This window comes from Toxotes jaculatrix, chromosome 18 (assembly GCF_017976425.1).
Source record: "Toxotes jaculatrix isolate fToxJac2 chromosome 18, fToxJac2.pri, whole genome shotgun sequence".
NCBI lineage: Eukaryota > Metazoa > Chordata > Actinopteri > Toxotidae > Toxotes > Toxotes jaculatrix.
In genome coordinates this window covers 5,560,815-5,581,823 of record NC_054411.1, presented here as the reverse complement: position 1 = coordinate 5,581,823, position 21,009 = coordinate 5,560,815, and the positions used below count along the sequence as shown (strand labels likewise).

Here is a 21,009-nt window from a genome sequence, read left to right as displayed (position 1 = left end):
GGTGAAGCTGAAAACCGGAAACAGGAAATACTTACTTAGCAAAATTAAGGAAGCGACAGACATTCCACAAAAACTATTTCCATACACCTCAACTTTACGTTCCCATAGTATGCATTTATAAGCAGTCTATAGATGAAATTTTAATACATTTAATTAATGTTAATAACACAACAGTCTAAAATGTATTTGTCAATAATTTCAAGACATAGATGTGTTGGACTATGCTGTCATTAATTATCTGTTTATACACCAGCCTCCACTTATGGGTGCCCAGAGGAGGAGTTGCAGTAGTTGAAAAATACCTGAATGAACACAGAGAGACTGATCAAGATATTAATCATTAAAATGGCTGACATATAATTTTCTATCTCAATGAGAAAAACAGCACATTTTAATGGTGTTTGAGACATGACTTGACAATATTCCTGCACACAAATAGTGTCATTTCTCAAGATTCAAGACAAGAGGGTAAAATGTTGGCTGTACTGTAAAATGTAATCCTGAGTCATATCTCACAAGCCTTAAAGATGTGAATACTTACTATTCTGCCAGTATTCTGTCTGATCCACTGTCTAGTTTTTTATTTTCAAAATGAACCTTTCAGAGATCATAGGAAACCACAGAAATGCTGCTTCTCTGACACACAAGGTGGCACTGTTCAGTTACTTTTCATGCTATGACACCACATATGCACATATAAATGAAGAAACCTGGCCGGACACAGCTTGGTTTCATATCATGCTATGCAAACATGACTGACTGAGTGTGTTTCCCTCTGATAACGGCATTGTTGTTGCTCCTTTCTGCTCTCTGGTTCTGCTGCGTATGCCATGCATTCCTGGTTATTAATTATGCATCCAGTGAGCAAAAGTATCTCAGATGATACAGCGTGTTTAGTGTGTCTACAGTGGTATTTGAAGTGGCCCAATACTGATACTGAACTGTCAAACAAAAGCAAACATACACAAAAAGATAAGCTTGGGGATCGAGACAGTTATCAGCAGGAAGTTTTTAATTCTGTATATTGTAAACTGTGTGTAGCTCTTGGCAACTGTTATTGGGACCCACGCCTTTAAATATGTTGCAGCTATTGCGATCTGTGACAGAGGCTTGGAAATGTTAAGATTCACAAAGTAGCTGATGAAATATTTACTTCTTAAGTCATTTAAAACATTAACTGACTGTAATTGATAAAAGAAGCATTTATTCATAAAAGAAAGATGTTCCAAGTAAACTTTCACTTATTCTGGCCTCCTAACACAGATCTTTTGAAATAACTTATTCTTTTCCTTGCAGGCAAATCCATTCAGCTCTTTAACTTCACATTTCAAGTTTTATGCAGATTTATATATTTAAGTCTCTATTTGTGGGATTTAGAGTAGCCTCCTTTTTTTCTGAAATTAAATGTGGAAGCAATTTTTGGCCTTGAGCTACCTGGCTCTCTCCCAAGCCCAGCAGCTGAGAAAGAGCACATGGACAAGTGTGTCAGTACTACTGGATATACTGGAGATCCCTGTTGCCTCTCATTACCACAGAAGCTCACTGTTATGTCAGATGCACAGGTGGTTGGAAGGGGGTGCTTGCTCGTCACCACCGCCGATGGCGCAACGCAGCACAGAAAGAAAGAAACATGTTCCTTCCTCACCAGCAGTCATATACAATGAAACTTGCGCTCTGCAGCAACAAAAACAACAGATATTATCTGGAAAATTTAATTTCCAGCGATGACAAATTAAAGGAAAACCCACAGATTTTGCAACATTTGGCAAACTTTCAAGCAGACTTTAGCTACTTTCCACTGAAATGTTTGCACATTGACCGTACCAGGTCTTGCCATTTACTAGGTTATGACCTAGTTCTGGAGTATACCTATAAAATGTTGTGCTTTGTACACTCTTTGTATTTTCATTAATTGCTACTTTTGGGTAAAAACCAAACAAAACAAAACAAAACAAAAAAAAAACATGGGGCTCTCCCAACTTTACCCTTTCTGTTTGAAAATAGAGGGTTGGATGTGCAAAGGAAGTAGATAAAGAGAGAGAGAGAGAGAGTGAGAGAGATGGTGGCACACCAATGGACCACAGCAGTTCCAGGCACATCAGAGGCTCCCTGTTCTTAGGAAATGAGGGTTTCCTGTTGTTTTATCGGAGGGTTCCTGCAAAAACATTGAGATATGTAATCGCTGCCCACCAGGGAAGACAGACAGAGCATTGTCAGGCAAGATGACAGCCACCAGTTTCTCACTCAAGTGTTTTGTGACTCTTCTCATCTGGGGTAAGTGGAGGATTTACACTGTCCATTTCTTTACTCCATGGTATAACTTCTTTACTTGCCCTCTAGCTCACCTCTCAAGAGGAATTTTTAGGGGCTTTCAGTGATAGAGTAGCTTTTAGAAAGGAGCTTAGCAAGTCTCATGATTGAGTTTTGTACTTTTCAGTTAGGTAAGCCAGCAAATCTGTTTTTTAAAAGAACAATTCTGTGTTATAGTAGTTGTTGAGAATATTTTCATCAGATCATTCCAGTTTGTCACTCATTACAGTCTGTCTTCTTATATACATGCCATGTTGATCTCCCTGTCTGATACTTAAAGGTCATTCTGCCACTCTTCTATATGTATATACTCAGAGACACCTTCTTTGATTTTTCTACTTGATATTTTTATCTATCTATATCTATCTATATCTATCTATATCTATCTATATCTATCTATCTATCTATCTATCTATCTATCTATCTATCTATCTATATATCTATATATATATATTTTTTTCCATTTCTTTTTTGTATTTATTACATACAAGCGTCTTAGAGGGAAGTTTCAGTGTCCTTGAGTTGAATATTTTAAGATTTCCTTAAAGCGGAGGCAGACAAAGAGAGGATACGATGACCTGTACAGCATTCTCCTTGCAATTTCCTTTACTTCCTCTACTATTACAAGTTCTGAAAATTGTACACACTGGGTTATCCATAATAATTCAACTTAAATTGCAGCAATATTGCAATATTCAGTTCTCCAGTGGATGGTCTGGTAGATGAACAATTAGCTGCGCAAACCACCACAACAATAGAAATGTGAAAGAAAAAACACTTTGATTAACAACTAACATGGCCAAACCTCCTTTCTCTACAGGGTATCACGCAGCAGAGATGATGACCGCCAGTAAGTTTGCAACCTTACTCTATTTCACATTGTTATAGACTTTTAACTACATATCTGTGTGTCCCCCAATATATTGCATCTGTAAAAAGGGAGATGATTTGATCTTTAATTCAGCAGAAATACATGAATCCTGTTTACAATTTATATATCTCACAGTTTCAAATAGTGATTAAATATTTTTGTGTCCACTGGCGGATTGTTTTGGATCAGTTCCTCATGCTCATTTGCTTGGCCTGGAACTGACAAACACAGAAAGCAGAGCTCAGAGATCATGTTTTCTGCCAATATCGCCTTGTGTGTATTATCTTGAGAATCCAAGACAAACTCCTGGGGAGGTCTCTACCAGTGAGGGGTCAACAGCGGTAGACAAAAGGTCTATAATGGTTTGGGGTTAAAGGTTAACTGAAACCTCATTATGAGCAGCCCCCACCTGGCTCAACTTCCTGAATTTGTTCGTCATTCACCCCATGCAACGTCTGTGATCAACGCATGAACTCAGAGTTGTGAAACAACTGGAACTTTGGAGCAGCGCCCCTTTCACTGTTCCTCATCCTGTGCCTTCCTTTTTTTTTTCTTTCCCCTGACTGTCCCCCCTCCTTCCCCTGCCAACTCCCCCCAACTCTGAGCTCCTCCTCTGCTGAAAAGACACATTTCCTGATGTCATTACTAAATCAAAATGCTGCTCAGCAAACAGATGTTGCGAGAGGCCCAACATGTGGATTTAGTGACATAAATTAACAAGTTGGTCGTGAGAAAACATGTGCCATACAGTTCATTTTTCATTCAATCAATGAAACCATCTCTCTTGCACTGCTCTTTAAAGTGGTGTGTTGACAGTGAGAAACTACCTTACACATGTAGCACACTCATGAGCTCCTTGTGACATGAAAGAACAAAAATTTCCCACACTTTTGGTGAAAACATCTGTGCGTTTCCTTAACAGGCATGTGTGGGTAAAGCTAGTTGGACTTTTAAACAGCTGGTCAGCTCTGACTAACAACTTGTTCCAGATTTGGTCAAATTAACCTAAATATGAAATCATGGCTGTCTGCACAGCACACCCTGCAGAGTCATGATCACATCCACCCCAAAACGCTAAGCCCTAAATGTTTACTTATGTTTCCTATTTGGCAGAGGCAGCCCAAAAGGCAAATAAATCACATGCTGTGAGCTGGCCAGGCCTTCGACTGTGAGAAACTGAGACTAAAAAGCAGAACAAGAGTTAAAGAGTAAGGGTTTTCAGATGTGAGTCCAGCCCAGCTTGGGTGTGCTCCCTTTTATTTGGGAGAATGGAAAGGACAATCTTTGTTGCCTCCACCCCTTTAAAAAAAGGAAGAAAATCCTAAAGAAGCGTGTGTTGGAGAGGGGAAGAGCTGCTGCCAAGGCGCGGGGCCGTCAGACAGATCTTCGAAGAACATCTGGTAACCGCGGGTAACACTGTTTGGACATCTGGTAACCGAAGGTTACACCGCGTCTCTTCCATCCTGTCGGGTTTCCTGTTATGCCTTGCTGTACTCAGTCAAAGACGTTTAGGTTTATTATACATGGTCATCAGCTGGGGAAAGCGCACCTTTATTCATTTTTTCTGACATGAAGGGAGCACTTGGTTTCATTGGGGTATTCTTCTCCTTTCTCTCCGGTGAGTGTGTGGTCTGCCTTCTACAGCTGCAAATGCCTGCTTCAGTACTAGACATGTGAAAGGAACTCACGAGCTACAATAGACAAAAATTCTCTTTGTATTGAAATTTGGATAGGATGCATAACTTTTTTAATGAACTAAATTAGATAGGGCTTACACTTTAGATTTGAGTGTTTTTAATCCAAAAATTCTAATTTTCTCCCTTTTAGACACCACTTACGGAGAGATTCACTCGCCAATTGGTAGGTGACATGACCTTTTAACCATACATTTTAACCATACAAGCTAATATGTCATCCTGTAAACAGTCATCCAGAATTGAAATTACGGATGACTAATGACTCTTTTTCTTTTTTTTGACCCCCCCCCCCTTTTGTCATTTTTCATGCAGCTTGTGGGAACACTTCTGACAGATGTACACACATTTGCGATTTCTGTTATGAGTCTGGACTTACACCAATGGATTGCCTTTCGACCCTGTTTGGATTCTTATGTATCAGTAATTTTGAGACGCATATGGGATCACTAAACAGCACTGACTGGTGCATTTGGGATAAAGTGATAAAGTAAGTAGCATGCTTTCTAAGTCTACATTTAAAATTTTGATAAATATTTGCTATTTTCTGAATCACCTACCACATTCTCCTTGTCTCCACTCTGCAGGTCATATAGTAACTTCAGCCTTTGCACAGAGGAGATGTCTGACTGTCTCATGATCCCATGGCCCAACCCTCTGGTGGAAACGACCTTTGTCGACATTCACTCCAAGTTTTTCAAAGATTGTCCCACAGAGGAGCTAAGCGACCCACCGCCAGTCATTGTCTTTGCCCTGGTGATAACTCCCATCTGCCTGATCCCTGTCATGGTCAGCCTTGTGGTGCTCAAGACTAAGAATGGGGATGGCAGCTCCTGATAATCTTGAATCTCTGCTCTGCTCACAGCCGCCAAGAATATCACTTTTTGGATCCATGCTCTCCCTTTCCTCCCAACCTGAGGACTGCTTGTTTACTGCTGCGCTTTCATCTCGCCAGTGACCTTGCAGAGGAGTGACTCTTTCTGACAAGTTTACTGGCACTTCACAACTGAATTCTGAAATGTCAGCGACTTAGAAAGCCTATCAACAGACAATCCTGTTTCAGAGTCAAAGTCATATTCTGTGGCATCACAACTAACAATGACAAACTCCCTGTGACAAAAGAGACTCACTGACAAAATCTGTTATTATAAATTCATGTACTGTATTATAGTGAGTCTCATTAACACTTTTAAAGAAGAGGCTATGACAAAAGAATTGTTTTCAACTGGAAATCTGAACATTGATGGTTTTGGTTACATCCAAAGTGGATACACATGTTCAGAAAACAGCTTAATTTATAATAGAGAATCCAATATTCAGGTTTCTGACAAAAGCTCTAGAGTTTGCAAGAGTACAAACAAAATATATTTGTGTTGACACTCCTCATTATGTTGGACACCAGTTGTGTTGGTAAAATACAAAGTATTTTTGTTGTTTTCCTATGAAATGTATTTTGTGTTTGGTTTTTGCTGCTGCACAAACTTAACTATTCTTTGAGCCACTAATTCGACAGCGTATTGTCTATTCCATTCCAATCTGATGTGAAAAGTGAAAAGGGTTCCTCTCTGTGTGGATATGGAAATGCGCATTGCCTGATGCATGGATGTGGTTAGGTGAGTCATAGCACATGGAAAGTCTGGGGTCAGAGGTTACACATGGGACACAATGAGTGGGCACGCCCAGACAGGAAGATCTTTTTCCTGGTATTGTCTATTTTTGAACAGTAACAAATCCTTCACCACTTTCCCCTGTCCAAACAGTGACAATCCTCATGATCATATGATGAGCTGACTGAAGCAAGGTTTATCTAAAATCTCTGTCCAGCTCAGAAAAAGGACATTTAGTTTGACTGTGCTGCACAGTGATGAAAACTGAGTAGTGACAAAAAGGTAGAAGTGTTATATTTCACCTGAGCCTTGATATTATGGGTATGTATTGCTATGACGGTAAAGCCATTGTAAGTGCTTTCAGATTTGGAACAAAATGTATATTTATATACTGTCCTATTTTTCTGCCATTGTCAGGACTTACTGTACCGTCTGGGAGAAAGCATTCTGCCTGCTCTCACACCATGTACAGTATGCATTTTGATATGCTTTTTTATATTTTATACAAATAAATCTACAGTTGGATTGTTGGCTCTTTTCATCTGGACTTTGGGTAAATAAAAAAAATTTGATTTCAGAAACTGGGTCCTTTTGTATTCAGTTAAGCTCATGTTCACAAGGATAAGTAATCAGAGTTGTAGCATCATTCTGGAAAAAGCGCCCTTTAACCTTTGTCAGTATTTAATTAAACACTCCTCTCCCTCGAGTACAGTGCAGATGGCATTGCTTCGAGCCTCAGGTAGTGTTACACTGTATCTTCAGTGAGCAGTATATTGTGGTACAGTTGCTATGCTGTGCAAGTGCTGATGCAGTAAAGGAAGCAGTGATAGCAGTCATGTATCACACCCTCATCTGGCACGCACAACACTGCAGGGTGGGCCTGTGTTTGTGTGTATGTTAGAATGTGTCTGGCAGGGTTGGGTGGGAAAGTGTGTTCAGTGACCTTCTTCCTCTCTAGATACCGGGCCATCCTAGTCCCCACCCCCTTCTGATCTCATCCAATTCTGTGATACGCTTGCAGCAAGCCAGAAACATTTCTGATGTCATTATGCAATATGTGATTGTGAAAACCATTTTAATCATATTTTATCAGTCACATTACATCAACTGTTTCACAAAACCATATGTGTGCATTTTCAGCACAGAAGTCAAATGCCCAAGCTCAATCTACAGTTCTAGAGAGTTTTAAAAATGTTTTCAGTCAGGAAACTTTGCCCTCTAGTGGTTTTTTTGTGATACAGTGACAAACTCCCTAATGGCTCAGTAGCAAGTTTTCAATAAGGTGCAGTCTATTGAAGCGTATTGAAAAATGCCTTGTATTCAGCATTGTTGGGCAGTGAAGGAAGAACAGAAAACTAGTCAACAAAGCTGCCATGGAGAAAGTGAGTTAATGGTGGGCTACAGCCACAGTCCCATATTATTAGCCTGTATTTGTTTACATTGCAGCCAGAATAGGTATTAGGCACTAAAAGTGTTTTGATTGACAAATCAGAGATTTAGAGATATAATTTAGAGATATAAAATATTTAATCCTGCCATTTAAAAATTACAGCATCTCAAAGTTTCAAACTTGGAAAGTGTTTTATAATAAAACTTGATTAAAAGTCCAAAAGACTGTGAGCTGCTTGCCCTGTAGTCTATCACAGAGTGGGGGGGTCAAAATCTGAATTTTCCATATCTACACACAGTGGCTTTAATTAAACTCACTTTTCAAACAAATGTATAAGGTGCAGCCATAGACATATGACTATGTATTTACAGAACTGAGACTGAAGACTGCTCTCTGTTTGAACTAGAAAAAAAAAGATACCACCCACCTTTCTCTGCAGTGCTGATCTCTCTTGGAAGCCTCAGCTGTGTCTCCAGTTGCAAGGTGGTGGATTTTGACTCTGGAGCCTCTAGGTCTTCTCACCATGGGAGCTGATTACTTTTACGTCCCAGAGATCTGGCAGAGTGGTTGGAAGGACGGCAGGTAAGGGCATCTGTACAGCAACTGCTGATTCCTTTGGCATCAGTCGCTGCTGGGGACTGGCATTGTGGGTGGCTGACAGTGTCAGCTTCACTGCTTCATAGGGGGAGCATTGGGCAGCATCAATGACCGCAGATCAACCTCCACAGCTGGCCAGAGAAAGTCAGCTTCCTAGAGGAGCATAAGCCAAGTTATTGATGAGTTTCTGGTATCTAATTTGATTTATAGATGTCTTTGATCATAAAAATCTCTTTGCATTATTTTTTTCTCACCGACTGGTTTACTGGAGCATGTGCACAGTGGAGTTTCGCCAGACTTGATGAAAATTAAAAGATTGCACCCACTGATGCGAGTCATTCAGTGTGACATGAGTAATTACTTTGTTGTGCGAGATCTGAGCAGCTGGCCCTGCTGTGTCAAAGCTGACCCTTCAGCTGGATGGCACCGAGCTGGCAGCACATGACTGTACATTCAAGTAGGTTTGACATCAAAACTGCTACTCGATCAGTCAGAATAAATTCAAAGAATTACGGAGCATGAACAACTGTGTTCCAATGCCATATGAACATTTGAATGACAAGAAGAAGAAATGTTCTTCAGTTCCCCAGTGATGATGGAAAAGGAGCCTGGGCCTGCACCAACCTGTGAAGGTCAACATTATTGGTTTGATGGGGATCCTGGGAGATTTATTCCTGAAAAAACCTGGAGCTTGAAAGAAGAGCTGCTTTACCTGAGAAATAACCAGGGGGAGTTTAAACAAACAGGAACAGATCTGGGTCTGTTGGTTCATCTCAGACAGAGGGGGCACAACATAAATGAGTAAATACACCAAAGATGCGCAGTCCTCATGCGGGGGCTCAAAAAGGTCCACATCACATCACCACTGAAGACTTGAAGCTGGGTTTGTAGACAGGTGGGCAGCCATTTTAAGCTCCAGAGATAGTTGATTGGGTTCAAGTCAGGGCTATGGCTGGGCCAGTTGAGGATATTTAAATAGTTTTCCCTGCGTTGTCCTGGCTGTGTGATTAGGGTCATTGTCCTGAGGTGAACCTTTGGCCCATTCTGAGGTCTTGAGTGCTCTCGACTAGATTTTCCGTTTGGCCACTCTGCCATGAAGAGCGGTGGAGTGCTGCAGTGATGGTTGTCCCTCTGGAAGTTTCTCTTATCACCACACAGGAAGTTCAGCCAGCCTGAAGATCGGGTTCTTGGTCTCCTCCTCTCTTACCAAGGCCCGTCTCCCCCATTTGCTCTGTTTGGCCAGGTGGCCAGCCGAGTGCCAAAGCAAAGGATTGGAATACTTACAGAAATGTGATATTTCATTTTTTTTTTTTTTTTTTTTAATAAATTTGTAAAAATTCTAAAATTGTGTTTGCCCTTTGTCTTTTGTTAAAATGCTACATTTATTACATGATTCACAAATATTATTGCAAGAGAACTTACAAAGAAACATTACGGCAGCTCAGTGATAATGTTAGAGTACTGTGGACAACATTTTGAGTCTTGTCCCTCAGGTTATCTGTATTGTTACATGATACACATCTGTGTCACTCTGCATGCTGAAAAGTTTCAAAATAACAAACTAACATGATGAGACAATTTCCAAAGCTTGCCAGGAGTAACATGACCTTCGGCCCTCACAACTCATCTGAAGGAATTAGAAACAGTCTGCGAAATATGATCCACACAACATCTGAAAAACAAAACAAACACGCAGGACAATGCAGCTCCAGCTTAGCTTAAAAATATTTGACTTTGTTGTTTTACCCTTGTAGACTCGCTGCAGGGGAACCTGACTGAGACTGAGGCCTGTAATTGAGCTCCGATGATGGGGCTGTAGGCGCCTGGGCATCAGGACGGACAGAGTGAACTGTCCAAGAGTACCAGGCCCAGCTGGATGTCAGGACATGTCTGGAGTCTAGAATAAAAGAAGAAAACACAGGGTGAGGAACATAAATACCATTGTCTGTTCATTATGATGGACTTTTTAAGGACACAAAGACATTTTTTCTTTCCAAAACCAGTCAAACCATAAATATGTACATTATACTTTGCTGTCAGTGTAGTATCTCTGCAGAGTCTTGAAAGTATTTTGAACCATGTTTAAAACTTGCTTTTTTTCAAGGCAGTTAAGCTGTGAGTTGTGTACACTTGATATCAGAGAAGGCCTCTAGATGGCAGTGTTTGAGAACATATTCTGTTATTGAAGACAATCAAAAATTGCACCTTTTAACTGTATTTCTATTCACTTTGAGAGTATTATGTTGCTGTTTGCACCTTTGGTCACAGGCATGCAGTGGTTTAGGTGTCTAAAAGGGCTGCAGTTCACACTCATCCCTCAGGTCACTGAAATTGAAATCATTTTATGGTTCTGTTTGGACACTCCCAGTTTGAATCCATATACAATACAGTTCTCATGTATTATAGGATTAGTTTCAAAGCAAACAGAATGGTAGGAATTCAAACAACCTCGGAAGGCGAACCTTTAATGCAAATACGTGTTATGATCTGACTCTCTGAAGTAAAGCACTCCGCTACAATGCTGCAGTAGCAGTTGAACAAACCAAACTGATTAATAATTAAGTCATTTTTGTCATTTTTGGTGTCAAAATACAGAAAATAACAAATATACATGCAAAATTTAAAAAGGCTGTAACAGTTTTTTTTTTTACATTTTCCTTGGTGGTGGTTCAGAACAATACTTTTCTCTCATTCCCCTCTGCTCATCTTCCTGCAGTGAGTTTAACTGGAGCCTTGCTGTTGTTTTAGTGTGATCATCTGATTTCTGTCTCATGAAAAGACATGCCAACTTCGGTGGTGCACCTGCACTTATCCACCGCCCTTTCCTCATAACATCCTGGAAGGATTTTGACAGAGGTTTTTACCAAGAGAAACAGCTGCGTTTAGTGGTAAATACCGTCAGTTTCAATCCACAAATGCTGAGCTTCTTACGTTTATCTATGCAGGAAAACACATTTTTCACATATCTTTTGTTTCCTGTTTAAGAAGTCTAATCCCACACTGTTCTTGAAAGATATTTTTTTCCTACCCAAAAATCGCATAACGCACAAAGGAATTTATTTGATATAAAATATCCATATCTACATACGCAGGTGCAAGTGTACCTACACTCAGAGGTGCTCATCACAAAAGCGTGCAAACACACATATATACATAGCAATGAAAACATAAACACATGCGGTCAACGATATAATATAAAATATGAAAGAAGACTTATTTGCAGGTATAGTAAACATAGAGGAGAGGCTGAAAGGAAAAATATGAAAGGAATGTGAGGGAACTTATCCCATTTTAAAGCTCAGACAAACAAAAGTTTCTGTCCCCATCTGTTTATAGGGACTATGTGTCATTTCTCCAATACACCACTCAACAATGCATCTGAGATTAAGCCTAAACAGGCCTAGTTTATGCTTCTATATTATGTATGGCTTTTATGCAAATGCGACGGTGACAGTGAGCAAAAACCTTTGATCTAGCCTTCTTTGTGGCTGGAACAGTTAATGCTGCAAAAGCATCAGGAATCTAATGGGAAAACAGAACCAGGAAGGCAATGTTGAGATTGTAAATAGAATCCAGGAACCTGATAACTTCACCTGCCATGTAAATTCACAGCCGACATTCTGCTTCCTGACTTAGAACCCCATGTTTGTATGTTCTAAGGTTTAATGACTGTATCCACGCATAATTGTGCCATCACTGCAAAAGAAGTTCTTTGATGGTGAGATAACACATCACGATTGCCATTTGTGCCCAATTAAAGAATTCTAAAGCTTTCAGTAAGCGAGTTGTTGAGCAGTCATAATAATAAGATCTTCACCTAAGTCAATTTCTGTCACATTCACTGTTTCACTGTCTCGTACAGATATAATCGCAAAAAAATAAAAAGCGAGTGTATCTGAACATTTTCTCCTTGAGTTTAGAGGTTCATAAAAATGAATTGGTGATTGCATTTTGAACAATAACCACATAACTGAAGAATTTTTATTGCTCCCTCTGTCAGAATAGCAGTGCAGGCAGTTAAAATCCTCTTTATCTTAAAAAATCTGGGTACATATATTGTTCTTCTGAATCGCTCTACGGAGAGTTTAATGACACAAGGCTGTATTTAACCAAGAGTTAACTGTTTTTTTTTTTCAACATTTTGGTGTTTATAGAGAGATTATTTAGGATTCTTTTTTTTGCCATAAAATTTATTTTAAGAGATCTATTTAGTCTGTTGTGGCCTTACTGTTGCATACAGTGGCTGCACTGATTTTAGATTTTAATAATTTAGCAGCAGATTACCATAAAAAATAAAATAAACAGATTTTTTTGCATTACAAAACATTTACATTTTAAGAATGATGTTAAATCATACATACATGCACACATGTACATGTACATATACATATATAAAATATAGTTAGTTTCAAGTACTATTTCACTTTAAAAAGATTTGCATACTGCAAACACAGTTTTAGAAATGATCAGCATGCTTTGATGCAACGTGAGAAAGGGTGTGTCCCAACACTGCTCTCATACCAGCCCTATGGAAAAAAAACTGCACCCTTTGTTTCCGTCCAAATCTCAATTCCACTTCAAAGTGATCCTTCTGAATCCATTGCAAACACACAAATCATGCTTTGAATGGTACAAAAAACATAATTTTGTATTCAAAAATTTTATTATTATTTATTTCTTTCAGAGCACTCCTCTAAACTCAATCAACAGACACTCAAACACAAACAGCTTCAGCAAAAAGGTTTATTTTATGCCTCAGACTACAGTGTCAAGGTAAATACAGACAAGCTCTCAGTGTGTTTCATTAATCTATGTGCCCTCATCCTCCAGTGCGTCATCCTTTGATTTCCATTTCTAAAGATGCCATTTCAAAACTGGATGCTATTGAAACAGACAGAGGCTTCAGTTATAAAGGGGGATACTGCTGCCTGGATTTATAAACAAATTAAACTCTGATCTTAAGCAGATTTACTGAAAGGTAATACCCAGGTATACAGACACATGTCAGCAACAATGCATCTGTTAAATCATGCATGTTGACTGTACTAGAAACAGTCTGCCAGGTAAAAGTGTGAGGTGGAGAGATCAATTCTGCTGTTGGGACAAAAATACTGGTTAGGAGGCGTCTCCAGGGTCTCTAGTATGCCTGCTGACCCATGGGTGTGAAAAGCTTATCCCACACCTCCACCTTCATGATGGCTCTGCCAAGGGGACACATGGTGGCCTTGATATCTAGGTAGCTGCCCACATAATTGATTCCTGACCCTGTGCCTTCCTCCCTGACAAACCCATGCTCATGCTGCTTCTTCTCATAGTACATTTCTTTGAACAAATCCTTATCACAGTTACGGCCCTTCTTATAGATGCCCACTGCAAACCAGTTCTTGTACAGGTTGAAGTCCCAGGGAACTGAGAACATGATGGCCACAGTCTCAATGTAGTCATTCTGTGACCGCTCGAAAAGGTCGTAGGTCAGAACACCGACGCTGCCAGTGGCTTTGCCACTGGACTTGGTGAAAGTGCAAACCTCTGTCTTAAGAGGGCGCACTGTGGGCTGAGGTGGGTTGTATGTCTCCCCATTCTCAAGGTACACCCTAACCAGCACAGAAAAAGACACATGCATTAAACACACATGACTTTGGATCTATGTAACACATTTCATGTTGTACAAGTCTGGAAATACAACACAGTCAGGCCTTACCTGGGGTTGATGAGGCAGTAGTTGTTGGTGATATTTGTGATTTCAATGGTAACGCTTCTCTTGCTGCTCACATCGGCTGCCACAGCTTCAGCTGACTCCGACATGTTGCAATGGCTGAGAGATCCGCTTGTAAAACACAGGTAATTACAGTGTTAACCAGCTGAACCAGACAACATCACAGCTGTGACTAGCACTTTCTAACCTGCCTAAACACACTGGGGAACCATGGTAACACTTATTACAATATAGACTACTCTCCTGACCTCTGCTCTGCTGACAAACTGTATTGGTATTACTCTGACCTTTGAAAGTACACACAGACTGGCGCTGAGTATGAATGATGCATTTCAGAGGCAAATGAGATTTTAAAACAGTTGTGAAGAATCGGAGAATGGCTGCAGACTCTCTTTGCCTCATTAGAGAGTGTACCTACAATTACAGCACTAAGCACCATGCAATAATGAAGTTAGAGTGAAAACAGTAGAGAAAATGATCGCCCCTTTTATCAACAGATACAGGATACAAATCAAACAAATGCCCCATCAGGCTTCTATATGCCTCCTCCACCAATTGCTTTTTTTTTTTCTTAAGAGTCATGAGCTAATGAGCCATTGTCTGTACTGTCTCTTTTCAAAGTCTTTTTTTCAAATGTTCTAAGCAACCTACCTGCTGAGAACCTCTGTTGGTGCTCCCAAAACCCCAAATGGGAAAAGTTACCTGAAAGGGAAGTGCCGGAAGCCTTTAAAAAAAAAAAAAAAAAAAAAATACAAGGATGTATGCCATCACCAAGAAAACCCTCCCACTTGCAACACAATCCCAGTTAGACAGAGCACACCCTTCTTCAGCCCACACTTACCAGTAAGCCATAGCTCACACGATAAGCCTATGAGAACAAATATCTCTGTGTTTTCCCCTCATGGATAAATCAACCACACCCTAGTCTGTGGTAAACATTGAACTGTTCCCAGCAGTTTCCTACTGGATCCCAACCTGTTAGGCAAGGCTGGATCATTCACTCAGCACATTAATTTTCTCCTACACGTTTGTGGGTACATGGATGTCTGACTGACTGAGTGAGGCGGTTTGGGAATATCATACCTGTGGTATTGTGTAACAGATGAAAAAGCAAACGGAGCGAGTTAAGGCAGACATCTCTGGAGCTACTTTTCTCTTATTCTTTCTTGTGTTGAACCTCCTGCATTCCAAATACCACACAGAAACCACACAATCTGGGGCAAGATGAAGAGTCTCACAGCCACTGAAGAACAATATTGTTATCTTGCCAATTAAAAAAACATCTATGCAGATATTCCATCTGTTGCCACTCATTACAATTGGATGGATCCAGCTAAGAGATTAAAAAATGATTACTGTTCATCAGTAATAATGAAAGAATACTGAGTGAAAACATATCCCGCACAAAGTAACAAAAGCATTGGGTTTGAATGTTTTATTACCGTAATCAAAGAAAGGGGAGTGTACGATGTACATAAGCCCAAGGAATAAGCTAATGGAGAATCAATGAGCTGGCTGTCAGATACTGATATCTCTCAGCAGACACAAAATACAGATGACAGCAAAATTAGTCTTCCTCTCCTCTGGATGTTTCTGTGGATGACAACATGCAACAGTAGTCAAATCAAATTAAGTTTATTTATTCTGTGGGTACAAAAGCACCAAAGTACAAAGAAGCAGAACAATCACACACTCATCCGCACTAACGACCCATTTTATCGTAGAGCTCCACTTTAACAATGGCTTTGCCAACAGTAGACATTGTGGCCCTCAAATCAACATATGTCGCTCTATACTCCAGCCCAGAGCCATTTGTGTCAGAGCGGCTGAAGTTACTGAGGTCTTGCCCATCATACATCTGGTCGTACAGGTGTTTGTCACAGGCACGGGAATGCTCAAACACGCCTACGGCCAGGCGGTTCTTGTACAGGTTGTAGTCAAAGGGCACAGAGAACATGATGGCCACGCGCTCAGAGCAAACCCGGCTCTGCATATGGAACAGATCATAGGTCAGCAGGCCGACAGCGCCCGTAGCAGTGTGGTCGTCCTTGGTGAAGGAGCACACTTCGGTCTTGGTGGTACGCACTGTAGGCTGGGGTGGGTGCTGAGAGAAGCCACTCGCCATGTATACTCTGTACAGAAGAGCGAGAGGCAAACCCTTACAACACAGCTAATCAGCTGACTACTTTTATGTCACACTTCCCAGACTTCTGATGAAAAAATACAGTTTTGTAAGTTTTGCGGAGATTGTCAGAGCACTTTTTGAGCACTGGGCTTTCCGGGGCGAAACACCTTATGCTGATGGATGGAGTGTGACTGAGCAAGTACTGCTGTGGACTTCTAAGCAACAGTGAGTGTACCTGCATGCGATGTGCAATGAGGCAGTGTGTGTCACTGTATGATGGATAGGTGGATGTTCTCAGCAAAGTGATGTCGCACATGAAAACCACCCATTCAAGATATGGTCTGTCCTGCCGCAGCTAGATAAATGTAGACGCATGGCACAAATTCCAATAGACAGTTTTTAAAATTCATTTTCCCCTTTAATCAGAAATGGAAGAAACTGATAGTTTCCCTTATTGAGAAGAAGGCGGTAAAATAAAAACTAAATGTTTATTTATGTTAAATAGATAATACAATGACATTTCATTTTCAAGATCACTGAACCTTACTTCTAATTAAATACCGTACAACTACACTGAATTGAACCAGAATTTTTGTGCTGGAAATTGTGCTTTTCTATGACTATTAGAGCAAAGAATGTTGTGGACAGTTCATTTTTCCGATGGGAGTGAATGCTTATAGTATGCTGATTTGGAGCTGTAATCTGGAACTGTAGTCTCAAAGCACTTCAAAGCATTGCATTAAGCCTTTTGAAAATGAATGTCTTTTACTGGAACCAGTCAAACTTGAGTACACACTGAGATCATGAGAAAAGAAGAGGAAAGGCATGATGCAGGTATCTTAGCTAACCTGCACTGCCTCCAATTGAGAGAAAAAAGAAAATGAATATGAATTAAACCTAACTTTTCTAAACAGTTTTTTTTTTTCAATAAACTGCAAATGTGGAGGGACTTGATTACAGGTGCTTTGATGAAAACAAGGTAAACAACAGGGACAAATATTATATTAGAACAAATATATATATATTTACAGACTTACTTGGGGTTGATGAGACAGTAGCTACCGCTGACATTGGTTATTTCGATGGTGCAGTTTCTGTTGGTGGTGAGAGTGGCTGACACAGCTTCTGCCGTTTCTGGCATCTTGACTGTAAGAGGAACAGGACTAAAAAGTTTAGAGTAGTATAAGTGCAAAGAGGTCACCAATCAGCAGGTACTGTGCTGTGATATGTTTCTTTTATGAAATACACTTGAAGCGAAGACAGATTATTTAGGTCAAAAGAAAAACACAAACCTGTAATTATTTTTATAGTCAAAGCAAGCTGGATTTCTTCTTCTCAATTACAAAACTCCCAGAAGAATTTATCAGTATAAAATGCAAACTTAGCTTAGATATGTGAGAACTGTTAACTGTCTTAATATGAGAATACTGAGAAAATGTTTTTCTACTGGATAACCGAGGCATAAATCACAGTTAGGTCATAATCTTGCAATAAGTAAGAGTAATTATATTCACCTTTTGGAGTTAAACACCCAAGTTGTGCTAGACAGCAGCGTCAAGTTCCTTTTTCTCAGATCCAGCAGAGAGGTGGAGAGAGTCTCCCTTGTGTGATTACACTTCCACAGTGCTTGTTCCAACACAAGCACGGGCGTGTCCACCGCGAAACGAACATACACAGTCCCTTATGGAAAATTATATCTCAAAAGGAAGCATTTGGGCCACCTATCGTTAATCACAAACAGTAAACATTATCAAAAATGCTATTTAGGTGATTCCCTGAACTAATTAATGTATTTATTAGACAATATTTCTATGTCAGCATATTTGGTTAAACATGGGCGGTACTGATTTCACCTTTGTATCCTGGAGGATTAAGGACTTATGGGGATTTCAAGAAAATGATTTTATCTCACTAAAATGCAGCTTCAAGCAGCACACTGTTGCAAAATCTTATGAGATTATCTCTGTAATTTATTTTATTTATTGTTCCTCAGTCATTTTATTATATATGAGATCAAATTTAATTGATTTTTTCCCTTTTTTTCTTGTTTTTCAATGAACACATCACTTTGCTCCTGAGGGACACTTTGGACCTCGGAACATATATTTCATAAAGACCCTTACAGAACATTTCATGTGCTGTCTTGCTTCGAACGAAACTGCAATCTGCCAGGCATTGCTCAACCAATTGCTTGTTGTTGTTGCAGGTGATGGCCAGTGACAGATTCCTGCGGAAACCTCCCTACATCGGTCATAAATTTCAACACACTGTCTGACTTTCGTATCGCTAATTCTTTTACAGCCAACTCTGCTCCCTGTGGAGCGTGGGGTAGAGGAGGAGACACTCCCTTCTTCCAAACTTACAAAAACAATGTATTATGTAACACACTATGAGTATGGTACAGTGCAGTTCAGTGTTATATTTATCCCTAAGATTATAGGGCCCATGGGTCTTCCCAATTAAGCATGTTTTGCAAACCTTGTGTATTTTGAGATGTGTTCATTATTCCACCAACCAATTCAAGTAATATTATGGCAGCTGTTCTCCTCCATACACCAGGCGCCTGGAACTTGATTTAAATGCTTCAATTTCAGCGCTTGAAGTCACCAGATGGCACCAAACATGCATTTGCAAAAATACATTTGCACTACACAGAACTTGTCAGTAAATGTTTGCTATCTGATGGTTAGCCAGTGACCATGGCAGAAAATGTCTGACAAACATTACAAATTCAGCATGCCCTTCATTATGTTCTGTGAAAAAGGCATGGCTGCGTTCAAATAGTTGTAGGTGCGCATGTCAAGAGCTATACAAGTGTAACAGAAAGCAACTAAATAGATTTTATATAAACAGTCACATAATAGTGTAGCATATGAGAGAAATGAAACCCCAGCAGGATTGGTTAGGTTTTTTGTGAAGGTGGAGCCGAGTCTGACCAGCTGCTGTCTGAGATGTCCCAGTATGACAGCTGTACAGAGGATAAACCCATTTGACGTGACCTCTCCTCTGCTGCCACCCTCAGGGCAAACTTCACATCTTTACATTTGATTTTTGCTTATACTGTTTTACATTCACTTTATTTATTTATTTTTTTTGAAAACACACTTCTGGTTTATATGAGACTTGCAAATGTCTGCATTTTTCATCCTTCTCTTTGGAGTGAGCATTACAGCCTCACAGTGCCAGAAGAGAGAATGTATATACTGTATTTAAAATGCACACATGTAACAAGACAGAATAAAAAGTCTTAACAAGTGTCTGTCACACAAACACACACAAAAACACACAAAAACACACAAAAACACACACACACTCACACACACACACCTTTTCTAATTTGTACACAGTGTAAGGAGTAAGCTCCTCTATCCTGCAACACATGACAACCCCTTTAGTGACAAACATACATCATACTACATACTAATGTTCTCCTTATTTGAAGGAGGTCTGTTGAATTTAATCACTCTGCATTGTTATCTTTGCAGTTTCTGAAAACAGGCTGTAAGAGGCACTTAAAAAGGTGACAAAAGGACAGAATATTAGTGATCTGAAGTCATGGGCTGCTAAGGCTGTTAAAGTATTATGATGACAAAGATGAATGGACCCTGAAGATGAGACCAAATTTAATTATCGTGGCTGTGGTATCAGTATCTCAGCCTTATGTCATTGATGTCAAGTTTTTTTTTTTTTTTTTTGGTCTGTTGGACATTTCCTCTCACTTCACCTTCTCCTTCTGTTATAAGCAAAGTGAGTGAATGTTTTGTTGGAACTGACACTATAAATTCTTTTTGTCTGAATCATATGATAGATTGGAGCAGCCATCATCAGCCCAAAAAATATGAGTTAAAGCTCAACAGATAAAATATTTAACTAAATACACCTGAACACTCTATGCTTGTTGTTTTTCTTTTGTCTATTCAGCCTTGATTAAACAGTAAAGTGAAGTATGATGTCAGTGTGTTGTCACAAGCAAAGGCTTTACTGCAATGAAAATAGCAAAGCCATGAACTGCAAGTTTATTTGCAGTTCTGGTAAGGAGTAACGAGGGGGTCACACCACAAAGTGACATTTGCTTGTCCACGCAAAAGAGCTGGGGCTGGAAGATGGTGGCGGGTGAGCCGCTATAGCTGCCGACCAAAGCATTAACCCCCTAGCTGTAGTCACAATGGCTCCCAGAGCTTGTCTGTTTTCCCTCCAGCTTTGCTACTGGTCAATGGTACAAATCTGTGTGTCTAAGTGCACCAAAGTTTAATAAACACAGAATGCAATGCGTGCAATTTAATTTTGCTTACCTGAGCGGATCCTCTGATCATGGTGATTTCTGTTCATTCCAATGGAAATGACTCCTTTAAACATCCTGGTAGGATCATCTGCTGAGGCTAATGATCAATTAGAAGCAGGTGTGCGGGCAGGTGATGCGTCAGGTGACAGACTGTAGACACCTGGTGGGCAGGTGAGCAATAGCAGGTCTGAAACCACAGGAGATGTTAATAAACAGCAAGATGAATCACTTAGTGGGATCAAGTGCAAGAGGCGCAGGGAGAGGCGGAGGATGGAGCAGCTGTTGCTATGACGACGTCAGTATATCATTCACAAATAATTTCGATTGTATGTAACAATATGTGCAGAAATATGAGACTGTCACAGGCTTTCTAATGAGGTTTATGATATTTGCCTTCAGATCAGGTGCAATAATGAG

At 40.0% G+C, this 21,009-nt stretch overlaps 3 protein-coding genes across 4 annotated transcripts; 1 reads left to right on the top strand and 2 right to left on the bottom strand.

Moving 5' to 3' along the window:
- The first annotated feature begins 2,097 nt into the window (after window positions 1-2,097).
- Window positions 2,098-7,059, top strand: ramp2 (receptor (G protein-coupled) activity modifying protein 2). Of its 2 annotated transcripts, XM_041062181.1 has the most exons (5): window positions 2,098-2,274; window positions 3,131-3,160; window positions 5,009-5,041; window positions 5,191-5,365; window positions 5,463-7,059. In XM_041062181.1, the coding sequence occupies exons 1-5, from the start codon at window positions 2,223-2,225 to the stop codon at window positions 5,710-5,712; spliced, it is 540 nt and encodes a 179-aa protein (XP_040918115.1). In that variant the 5' UTR covers window positions 2,098-2,222; the 3' UTR covers window positions 5,713-7,059. The 2 variants fall into 2 exon arrangements, with proteins under 2 accessions (XP_040918115.1, XP_040918116.1); XM_041062182.1 differs by lacking the exons at window positions 2,098-2,274; window positions 3,131-3,160 and adding an exon at window positions 3,186-4,799.
- A 6,139-nt stretch (window positions 7,060-13,198) lies between these two features.
- apnl (actinoporin-like protein) lies at window positions 13,199-14,905 on the bottom strand. The gene is made up of 3 exons (XM_041062180.1): window positions 14,837-14,905; window positions 14,171-14,296; window positions 13,199-14,063 (listed from the first exon to the last, which is right to left on the bottom strand). Exons 2-3 carry the CDS (start codon window positions 14,272-14,274, stop codon window positions 13,607-13,609), a joined length of 561 nt encoding a protein of 186 aa, XP_040918114.1. The 5' UTR covers window positions 14,275-14,296; window positions 14,837-14,905; the 3' UTR covers window positions 13,199-13,606.
- Window positions 14,906-15,804: 899 nt separating this feature from the next.
- Window positions 15,805-18,024, bottom strand: LOC121198215 (bryoporin). Its single transcript, XM_041062183.1, has 3 exons — window positions 17,825-18,024; window positions 17,348-17,456; window positions 15,805-16,317 (listed from the first exon to the last, which is right to left on the bottom strand). The coding sequence occupies exons 2-3, from the start codon at window positions 17,449-17,451 to the stop codon at window positions 15,888-15,890; spliced, it is 534 nt and encodes a 177-aa protein (XP_040918117.1). The 5' UTR covers window positions 17,452-17,456; window positions 17,825-18,024; the 3' UTR covers window positions 15,805-15,887.
- Between the last annotated feature and the right edge of the window lie 2,985 nt (window positions 18,025-21,009).

Bases quoted from the DNA above. Each gene is read 5' to 3' on its own strand.
- LOC121198215 (XM_041062183.1), bottom strand. From the start codon at position 17,451: ATGCCAGAAACGGCAGAAGCTGTGTCAGCCACTCTCACCACCAACAGA. The intron at 16,318-17,347 runs GTAAGTCTGTAA...TCTTCTGTACAG, and splicing joins TACTGTCTCATCAACCCCAA to AGTATACATGGCGAGTGGCT.
- ramp2 (XM_041062181.1), top strand. From the start codon at position 2,223: ATGACAGCCACCAGTTTCTCACTCAAGTGTTTTGTGACTCTTCTCATC. The intron at 5,042-5,190 runs GTAGGTGACATG...TTTTTCATGCAG, and splicing joins AGAGATTCACTCGCCAATTG to CTTGTGGGAACACTTCTGAC. The intron at 5,366-5,462 runs GTAAGTAGCATG...TCCACTCTGCAG, and splicing joins ATTTGGGATAAAGTGATAAA to GTCATATAGTAACTTCAGCC.
- apnl (XM_041062180.1), bottom strand. From the start codon at position 14,274: ATGTCGGAGTCAGCTGAAGCTGTGGCAGCCGATGTGAGCAGCAAGAGA. The intron at 14,064-14,170 runs GTAAGGCCTGAC...TGTGCTGGTTAG, and splicing joins TACTGCCTCATCAACCCCAG to GGTGTACCTTGAGAATGGGG.